Source organism: Apodemus sylvaticus, chromosome 1 (genome assembly GCF_947179515.1).
Source record: "Apodemus sylvaticus chromosome 1, mApoSyl1.1, whole genome shotgun sequence".
NCBI classification, from domain to species: domain Eukaryota; kingdom Metazoa; phylum Chordata; class Mammalia; order Rodentia; family Muridae; genus Apodemus; species Apodemus sylvaticus.
Window position 1 is genome coordinate 17472371 of NC_067472.1, and position 10679 is coordinate 17483049.

At 45.2% G+C, this 10679-nt stretch overlaps 1 protein-coding gene across 1 annotated transcript; it reads left to right on the forward strand.

Annotated features, from left to right (window-relative positions):
* Positions 1-1293: 1293 nt before the first annotated feature.
* Positions 1294-8318, forward strand: Bloc1s2 (biogenesis of lysosomal organelles complex 1 subunit 2). The gene is made up of 5 exons (XM_052185301.1): positions 1294-1381; positions 1693-1809; positions 4751-4870; positions 5668-5772; positions 8211-8318. The coding sequence occupies exons 1-5, from the start codon at positions 1327-1329 to the stop codon at positions 8240-8242; spliced, it is 429 nt and encodes a 142-aa protein (XP_052041261.1). The 5' UTR covers positions 1294-1326; the 3' UTR covers positions 8243-8318.
* Positions 8319-10679: the final 2361 nt, after the last annotated feature.

Sequence of the window (10679 nt, forward strand, 5' to 3'; positions counted from 1 at the left end):
GATAGGAATGTAAGACATTCTTGTACACTCTCTGGAACGTACTGGGAGGCGTGTCAATGTCAGGGAGCTTGGTTCTCCTGGGAGTCTTGAAATAAGAAGCCCTGGCTCTTAGGGATGTTTGGAATGGTAGGTGCCATGATTATCCTGTAGAAAAAAGTGGAGAATGTCACCAGTGAGGTCATTCAAGACTACACAGGGCTGGGCGGTGGTGGCGCACGCCTTTAATCCTAGCACTTGGGAGGCAGAGGCCGGCAGATTTCTGAGTTCAAGGCCAGCCTGGTCTACAGAGTGAGTTCCAGGACAGCCAGGGCTACACAGAGAAACCCTGTCTCGAAAAAACCAAAAGAGAGAGAGAGAGAGAAGTGGAGAGAAGGCACCTAGGGAGAATCATTCTTTAGAGGAGAGATAGTCAGGTTAGGAAAGCTTGGGGTAGGGGCAGCTGTGGTGTGTGTATATGTGTGTGTGTGTGTGCATGTGTGTATACATGTGCACAAACATGATAGCACAGGTGGCTGGAGGATAACCAAGAATAAGTCTAAAAACCCTCTTGGATTTTGGATTCACAGGAGCCTGCATCCTGAAAACTCTTACACATCTCTTTCCCGCTCTCCAGTGACCCTCATTCCCTCACACTCTGCGCCTTCCATTGCTCCTCAGTACATTTTTCTCATTCATTCCTGTCACTCCCACCTGTTTTCACCGCCTAAGCAATTCATAAACCCATGAGAGGAGTACAACACTTAAGTACAATCAAAATAACCTATGTGTCAACGACGTTGGAAACTTCCCTCAAGAAAAGTCTTTTCAATTAAATATAAGGGGCTAGCTTGCACTTGAAGAGATCTGAGTCAGAATGTTGATATTAGTCTGAGGCCTGTGGGAAAGGTAAAGGAGAGAACGTTTAGGATGGTGAATCAAGGCCGAAATCTTGTGGGAGACAGAACAGTTCTTTGGTGAACAAAACATGTCAGGGTGCTGGTGTCTGGTATGGAGGCCACCTCTCTCAAATAATTTCAACTGACGAGTTATGGTTCCACTCTGGGGCCACAACCCAAGACCTGCCGTGGTACAAGTGACCTGTCTAGAGTGTGGCTGCAGGGACAGCAACACCAGGTACTGTGATCTCAGCAACGGGCCAATTCGCAATAGCCTTAGCTTCAGTTCGGATTCATGATTGAGGTTTGATAAAAGGTCTTTATTTGACGAGTGACTTGAGCAAGACGATCAAAGCAAGGAAGCGGTGAGCAAGCGGCGGGGCGGGGCACCAGCGGGGCGCACGCGCAGACGCCACCCCAACCCAGAACCGGAAGTAGCCTTGGGTCGGGCATGGCGGCGGCTGCGGAGGGCGTCCCGGCTACGCGACGGGAGGAGCCGCATCGAGGTACTTACTACCCGGCGTGGATGGAGACGCGACGGCTGGTGGGGAGGCTGGGTCCGGATGCGGGAGCCTGCGTACATGTCTGCCGCGTCAGGGCACTGAGATGAAAGTCTAGCTCCTGAGCAGGGGAACAGAGTTGACATCTCAGGTGGGCGGGTGCGGAGGGGTGCGGATGATGGCAGGAGGAGAACAGAGGCGACGGGAGCGCAAGTCGGGGGGTGTGGGGGACATAGGAACAGTCCGCTTCGGCTGGATTAGGTCTGGGGGGGGGGGGTAAGACATTTACTCCTCAACCCCCACCCCCGCCTTGCCAGAGGATGCTGCGGTGGAAACGGCGGAGGAAGCGAAGGAGCCTGCCGAAGCTGACATCAATGAGCTCTGCCGGGACATGTTCTCCAAAATGGCCACATACTTGACTGGAGAACTGACAGGTGAGACGCAATCCCTTCTGGCTGACCCCGGTTGTGCAATTGCATTTGGCTTCTCAGAAACCTGAGAAGTGCTTTAGTGCCTGGCCTCTTGTCAGTACGTGGTTGAATGGGAAGAAAGGAACTGCACCCCCTAACCCCTTCTTTTCCTAGGGAAGCACACTAACCACTTTTGGAACACAAATCTGCAGGGCTCTTGTAATAAAGGCCAACAGCAAGGATTCCACACTGTTAGTCGAGAAATGCCTGGGGGGGGGGGCTGTATTTTAAGCACAATTGTGAAGGAAATGGAAAATGGGGAAATAGTCCAGTTAGAGAAAGAGCTGGAATAAGCAAGCATTTGATTAGACCTGAAGGCTTGTCTGAAGATTTGGTCACCCGCCTGGCAGTGGTGGCGCACGCCTTTGATCCCAGCACTTGGGAGGCAGAGGCAGGCGGATTTCTGAGTTCGAGGCCAGCCTGGTCTGCAAAGTGAGTTCCAGGACAGCTAGGGCTACCCAGAGAAACCCTGTCTTGAAAAAACCTAAATAAATAAATAAATAATAAATAAACAGTGTCCCTACATCTGTGTCTGAGGTGGAGTTAGAAAGCAGAGGCTGGACCTTGTTTCACTGCTCTGTGAAAAAAAAATTACACTTTGTGTTTGTATGTGCAAAGTGTGTGTGTGTGTGTGAGAGAGAGAGAGAGAGAGAGAGAAAGAGAGAGAGAAAGAGAGAGAGAAGGAGAGAGGGGAATTTAGAACAACTTGTGAGAGTTGGTTCTCAGACCACGCAGGCCTGGAGGACCACACTCTGATCCACATGCAGGCTTGGTAACAAGTTCCTTCTCTCAGGCCCCAGCCCCAAAACTTTTTCTGTGAGCTCAATTTGTGAACCAGGATCCTGAGGAAAGGCTTAGTAGAGAAGTTGGGGGTTTGTAAGTCGCTGATTTCTCAACCTGATGGTTCATTCATTTTTGAGCAAGAGAAACCAAGTAACAAAATCCAGATTTGTGGGTTCTCCCTGCAAATTCTAAAGTTTGGCTATCGTAACTTACTTTGCAGGGCTCTACTTGACTAGAGTTTTGCAGCCTTTAAAAAAAGAACTGCGTGATTTGGTTTGGTTTCAGTGCTTGCTCATCCTTTAGGATGATCTTGTGGCTTTTGTCGGAGAGCGCCGCTCTTGTTCTGTTGTCTTTTGCATTTGTTGTAGTTTGGAGATGTAGTTTTCTGAGCCAGTGCCTTCGAACCAGTAGAGAGTGCTGGGTGGAGAGGGCGCATACTCCTCTGAGCAGGGGAATGATTTCCTTGTGTGTTTATTATATAAATGCTTGTGTTACTCTACCCATACACTTTCTTTTGCTGACTTCCAAGCCCTTGTTTTAGAGAGATTATTACTTGATAGCCCTGGGAACAACTGTGGAGGAGAGACCAGAAAGAGAGGGTAGTTGTCCAGAGAGTCTTGGGAATCTGAGGTAAAGTGAAGCTAAGAAGAATAGATCGTTTGGGTGGGAGCACATTACAGATGTCGCCTTTATCTGGTATTGAGCAGGCTAAGGTGTTCGTAAGTGTGGGTAGGACCAACAATCAAAATAGGGAAGCTGACGAAAGGAACCACGTTTCTGTGTGAAATTCAGTTCTGCCTCAGCTATTTGCAGCTGTGACTGGAACACCCAAGGGGCAGTCCAGAGCTGAGACTGATCTCTGCAGAGGAGTCACCTGCGTGGTGGCATGGGTGGAGACGGCGAAGAAAGATGGCTAAGGAAGAGCTTATGGGCAGCCCTCTTCTGGACCCAGATTGACATGGAAATGGAGTTGTTTGTTTTGAATTGCTGGGGACTGAACCCAGGGCTTTGCATAGGCAAAGCAACTGCTTTGTCCAGTGACCTACATTTGCAGCCTCAAGTTGAAAAAAAAATTTTTTTTAGATAATTACTTAAAATTCTAAAGTTTCTAAGTGATTATCAAACAAAGTTAAACCAGTGTTATTTCTCCACTGCTGTCATGCTTAGTTGCACACACGCTTTTTGAAAAGAAAAACTATAATTTACTAATCGGGCACTGTGCATTGTGCAGCCCAGGCATGGAGGTTGGAGGACAGCTTTGGGAGTCAGTTCTCTCCTTTCACCCTGTGGGTTCCGGGGATTGATTGTGCACAAGAAAGATGACCTGAGTTCTGGGCAGGTAGAAGTAGGAGGATTCCTGGAACTTGTTGGCCAATCTAGCTAAATTGGTAAGGCCCACTTTCAATGAGAAATCTTGTCTGAAAAAAATTAATGTAGGTAGCAGTTGAGAAAGACCCATTGACCTCTAGCCTGCACACATTTACATGTATACACACACACACACATGTATGCCCGTGCATGCGCTCAAGTGCAAGTTGATATCATATACACATAAACCCATATCTACATAAGGTTTATATCTCTAGTTGATGCTGTATATATTATGATGAGATCCTCAAAATTACACACACACACACACACACACACACACATTATAATTTAATTTATTTTGAGACACAGTTTCTCTGCGAAGCCCTGGCTGTCAAGGAACTCACTCTGTAGACCAGGCTGGCTTCACACTCACCAAGATCCACTTGTTTCCGCCTCTCAAGTGCTGTATGCCATCACTGCTTGGCTTATATTTTTATACTACAGAAATGCCAAGACGATTTTACCTCTCTTTTCTTAGAGCTTACCATTTTCTTTTCTAACCATGACACAAACTCTTTCTAGACCTTGCTTAGTTGAGTTTGCTGATTGCTGCCTTGGTTTCTCCTCAGACATTCAGGATCTAGGCTAAGTATAATATAGTATATATATGTATGCAGCCTGCTCTTTTGACATTCCCTGGGGTCGTCCCTTGAACTTCTGTATTTCCTTCCTAAACTCCTTTGACCTGAAGTTTTGTATTCCAGTAACTGCAGACAAATTAAAGGTCTCCCGTTTTCTGTTTATTTTAAAGCCACCAGTGAAGACTACAAACTCCTGGAAAATATGAATAAACTAACAAGCTTGAAGTACCTTGAAATGAAAGATATTGCTATAAACATCAGCAGAAACCTGAAGGACTTAAACCAGAAATGTGAGTACTCAGACGGATCCCTCGGGCAGGCTCCGCAGGTATCTCATGTTCCCTAGTGCTCGGAGTCCGAGAGCAGGGTGCAGGGTATCTCTGCTCCAGGGAGCTTGTGCTGAAGAAGGCATGATCGAGCAAGGGGAATTTCCTCCATCTTGAAGGTGGGTTATTTCTGCTTCTAAAAACCTTGCTTTTAGTCAGTATATTCCTAGAAGGAGAGTAGACAGATGAGGGTCTAGTGAATTTGATTTAACAATGAAATCCACAAAGGAATATTTTATAAGACCAAAATCTACAAGTTGAAAATGCTAATTTAAGACTGGGTGTGGTAGCGTAGGCCTTTAATCTCAGCACTTGGGAGACAGAGGCAGGTGGATCTCTTTGAGTTTGAGGCTAACCTCGTCTACAAAATGAGTTTCAGAACAGCCAGGGCTACACAGAGAAACCTGGTCTTGAGGGGAAAAAAAAAAAAAGGAAGGAAAAAAAAATACTAATTTAGAGTAGTTTGAAAAATGCCCTTTGACACACCAACATCCTTGATGTGGGCGTGGCCAAAATGCAGACTCAGTAGCAGAAGGATTGCTTAAGGAAATAAGAACTTTACTGGGAAGGAAAACCAGAAGAGAAAACGCTTTGGCTGGGTCACTGATGCACTGCATAAGCCAGCTGTGTCTTCCCAGGGCACGTGCCTGCCATCTGCCTGGGGCTTTGTTAGGTTAGCAGGAGAAACTCTAGCTTTCTCACTTTCTCCTCTTTCTCTATACTTGCTGACCATATTTGGACATGCGGTCTGTGTTTCAAAGATGCTGGACTCCAGCCATATCTGGATCAGATCAACGTGATTGAGGAGCAGGTGGCAGCTCTGGAGCAGGCAGCCTACAAGTTGGATGCTTATTCAAAAAAACTGGGTAATTGTTTTTACTTCTGTCTTGATCATTTACACTTTGTTTTATAATTGTGCGGACAGTATGTATGATTGTGTACTGTGTGAGCATGCCATGCTTGGGGAGGTCAGCAGGGGGCATCAGATCCCCTGGAATTGGAGTTACGAGCTGTCATGTGAGTGCTGGGAATTGAACCCAGGTCCTGTGAAAGAATGGCAGGTGCTCATAATCACCGAGCAACAACCTCTCCAGCCCCTTTGATTTGGTAAAGAGTACTTAGCTAAGCATGGTGATCCACATCTGTAAGCCCAGTACTCCCGAAGTTGATGCAGGAGGATTGTAAATTTGTATTCAGGTCAGGTTATACAATGAATACATCTCAAAAAACCAAAAACAAACAAAACTCAATGAATTATATATGTAGAAAATAGCATTTTCTGTGGTTACTGATTTATAAGCGATGCTCTGAACGATTTGCATACACTGTATACTTTATTCCCTATGAGGTGATTTTTGTTTTGGGTTTTGATTTTTTTGAGACAGGGTTTCTCTGTGTATCCCTGACTATCCTGGAACTGACTGTGTAGACCAGACTGGCCACAAATTCACAGAGATCCACCTGCCTCTGTATCCCAAGCACTAGGATTAAAGGCCTTCATCAATATGCCAGGCAACTTTTAACATTTTTCTTTTTTTAAATTTCGACTTTCTTGGGAAGGTAACTGTGGTTTAAGAGGCAAAGTAACTTGCTTAAGGATACGAAGCTGGCAACGCGCATGGAAGCCGTGAGCCAGCTGTCTGTTCCAGGCCTGGGCTCTTTGCTGCGGCACACCATGCTGAATGAGAAGGCATCGCTTCTCTCTAAGGAGCTCTCAGTGTTGCTTGCCCTCGCTGGCTGTTATCTGCTTCGGAAAGCATAACGAACGTATTCTTCTCAAGATAGCTTTTACGGGGTCTTTTATTTTTGCTATTGCTTCTGGTTAACTGCTTTAAGAGAGTGGCTTGTAAGTCACTGTTTAGCCGAGTAGTGATCAACAGTCAGTTTCACTATTTACAGTTACATTTAGTAAATGTTTGCTGTGAACCTCACCATATAGAGGGCATCACACCAAGGGGCTTTGAGATTTTAAAAGCCAAAAAAAGGCTTGGGCATGGTGGCAATGCCTGTAATCCCTTGGGAGCTAGAGGCAAGAAGATCAGGAGTTCAAGATTAGCTAGCCCAGGCTGTTTGAAAATTTGTTACAAGAAAATAAAACAAAACACAGCACTAGGCTATTCAATGACATTTTATATCTCTTTAGGCTTTTGTATCTTTCCAAATTGCTTCTGGAAGTGAAAGATAACAGTAAGAACAGAAGGAGCTGGAGAGATGGCTCAGCAGTTAAGAGCACTGACTGCTCTTCCAGAGGCCCTGAGTTCCCAGCAACCACATGGTGGCTCACAACCATTTTTAATGGGATTTGATGCCCTCTTCTGGTGTGTCTAAACAGAGCAACAGTGTACTCACATGCATTAAACAAACCAACAAACAAATAAATAAATCTTGAAAAGAAAATAAGAATATAGAAAGTCCAGGAATGAAGCTCAGTTGGTGGAGTGCCTACTTGCCATTCATGACATCCTAGGACTATGAACACCAAATCCCAATCACCAGGACACTAAGGATGCCAAGTCCTGGATACACATCCAGCACTGGACAAACAGGGAATGGTCACACATGCCTGTAATTCCAGCACTGAGGATGTGGGGGAGGAAAAGCAGAAGGTCAAGGTCATCCTTGGCTGCATAGTGAGTTTGAAGCCACCTGAGGTTTGTGAGACCTGTGTAGGCTGCGGGGTAGGCGTAGGGAGAAGAGAGGTGATGCGGACATAAGAACAGAAGCATACATTTTACTTCTTGAGTGTTCCCGGCTGGTTCCAGAGGCTACCTGGGATTGTTCCTGGAAGGTTTCTAAAATCTAGTAAGGCTGCCAGTAGGGCCAGTGCCAGTGGATCCTGCTTCGTTCTGTCTGAGCTATCAGAACACGTGTTGTGATACCATTAGAACTTAGTGTATGTGGTTTGGACTCACGGTCAGTGTTTATGTTTGAGTCCTTGACGTTGTGCAGATCTGTGATCTCCTTATTTGTGCAAATGATGAGACTGAAGATGCTACCTTAAGAATATAATGGGTGGGCTAGAGAGATGGCTCAGTGGTTAAGAGCACTGACTGCTTGTTCTTCCGAAGGTCCCAAGTTCAAATCCCAGCAACCACATGGGGGCTCACAACCATCCATAATGAGATCTGCTGCCCTCTTCTGGTGTGTCTGAGGACAGCTATAGTGTACTTACATGTAATAAATAAATCTTAAAAAAAAAAAAGAATATAATGGGTGTATTTGAACTTGCTTGAAAAATCTAGCTAAAAGGTATCTTTGTGAGTGCTGGGCTTAAAAGATACAATCCCTGTTCTTCCCCAAACAGAAGCCAAGTACAAGAAGTTGGAGAAGCGATGAGAATCGTGTTCATGTGGCTCAAGCGTTTGTTACTATGGAAGATATTTTATAACCACTAAATCCTGAGGCTGACAAATCATCATAGTTCCTCAGAAAAAGAAACGACTGGTTAACCCCAAGGCCACGCGATACTGGATGAACTGAAGGGCCGTGGCTGCTCCAGAGGCTCCTCGGAGGTGGTACCTCTCAGAAACTCACACCTGGAACTCCTCACTGTTTACTTGAATGCTTCACCATCCATCCGAGATGGAGACTCTAGAGTTCAGGGCATACCTGGGTTTGCCAGGAGAGTCCAGCGAGTATTGGGCAATTAACACGCTATTTTCTAAAATGGCTGTTTTGTTTTGTTTGTTTTGTTTTCTACTGATATAATGTATTGTTAACAAGATTCTAAATTAAAAAGGAAAACAAAACAAATGTGGTTTTTTGTAATTTATTACTATCTATTTGCCTTTCCATAACTGGCCATGACAGAAAGTCCTAAAACAATTCCAAGCCAAGTCTTAAAGACTGAGCAGAAGGAGTGAAGGGAGTATTTCAATAACTTAGTAGATGAGTTCTCTCCACCCGAGTCTTCCTCCAATCAGGGACTGATCCTCCAGTCAGGGACTGATCCTTTAATGTGCTGGCCAAGGGCCCCACCAGGGAGTTCTTCCCCGGCCCTTTCACTTTCTGTTCTGAAGCTAGGGCTCCAGGCCAGTGGCCATCAACCTGTGGCCACTCAATATCCTGCACATCAGCTTATAGTTCATAACAGTAGCAAAATTACAGTTATGAAGTAGCAATGAAATAACTATATGGTTGGGGGTCTCCACATGAGGAGCTGTGTTAAAGGTCTCAGTGTTAGGAAGGCTGAGGCCCACTGCTCCAAGGAATTCATTCAGTAGGCTTCACATTTTCAACTTTCCTGCTTCAGCCTCCTTGGAAGCTGAGCTCATTGGCCTTCAGTTTCTCATTTCAGATGTGTGGGGGTGAGATGGCACCTTTACATCTGTTCTGTTCTGGAAATGTGACAAAATGGCTCTGTGTGCCAGTGTGTTAGATGGGAAGGCGGGGAGTAGCATTCACACAGAAAGTATTTTGTAACATAGTTCCTGCTTTTATGGGGTGAGAAGAATTTTGGAGAACTCCACTGCCTAAAGTCATCAGATAGGGGTTAAGAAAAAGCTGGCTGGATTGGGAAATATCCTAACCTTATCTACAGCAACATGCTATTACCTAGCAAGGTAATATTCTTCATGCCACTCCCAAATATGGTAGTTTGAATAAGGACGGCCTCTATAGGCTCATCTATTTGAGTCCCTAGGGAGTAGCACTGTTTGAAAGGATTAGAAGGGCTATAGGGACCGGGCAGTGGTGGTACACGCCTGTAATCCCAGCATTCTGGGAGGCAGAGGCAGGCAGATTTCTGAGTTTGAGGCCAGCCTGGTCTACAGAGTGAGTTCCAGGCCAGCCAAGGGCTATACAGAAAAACCCTGTCTTGAAAAACCCAAATCTAAAAAAACCAAAAAAAAAAAAAAAAAAAAAAACCAAAAAAAGGGCTGTAGGGTGTGGCCATGAAGGATATATGTCACTGGAGGTGGGCTTTGAGGTTTCAAAAATCCATGCCAAGCCCAGTGACTCCCTGTGGATCAGGAAGTAGTTTTCATCTACTCCAGCACCATGTCTGCCTTTGGGTTGCCATGCTTCCTGCCACGATGATAGTAGACCAAACCTCTGAAAGTAGACCCCAACTAAAGGCGCTCTTTTATGAGAGTTGCCTTGGTTATAGTGTCTCTTCCAGTCACTAGAACAGTGATTAGGTTACCAAGAGAGGTTATTTCTCCTTCCTCCTCTCCTGGCTGTTGTAGACTATAATCATTTATCCTTTAATTCTCTGGTCTGTAATGGGCCTTTTATTTAAATAAGATGTATATGCATGTTTTGTCTGCATGTATATATGTGTATTGTGTATGCACCTGGTGTCTGGAACCCAGATCCTTTACAAGAGCAAAAGTGCTCTAACCAGCTGGGCGTTGGTGGCACACGCCTTTAATCCCAGCACTTGGGAGGGAGAGGCAGGCGGATTTCTGAATTCAGGCCAGCCTGGTCTATAGAGAGAGTTCCAGGATAGCCAGGGCTACACAGAGAAACCCTGTCTCAGAAACAAAACAAAACAAAACAAAACAAAACAAAAAAACAACAAAAAAAAAAACAAAAACAAAAAAAGAAAAAAAAAGAAAAAAAAAGAAAAAAAAAGGAAAAAAAAAGTGTTCATAACCATGGAGACATCTCTTCAGCCCCCAAAACTAGAATTCTTAGGTATATAAGGGCTCTACTTAAAAAAAAAAATATTTACAAGCGGTGGTGGCACACACCTGTAATCCCAGCACTCTGGGAGGCAGAGGCAGGCGGATTTCTGAGTTCAAGGCCAGCCTGGTCTACAGAGAGAGTTCCA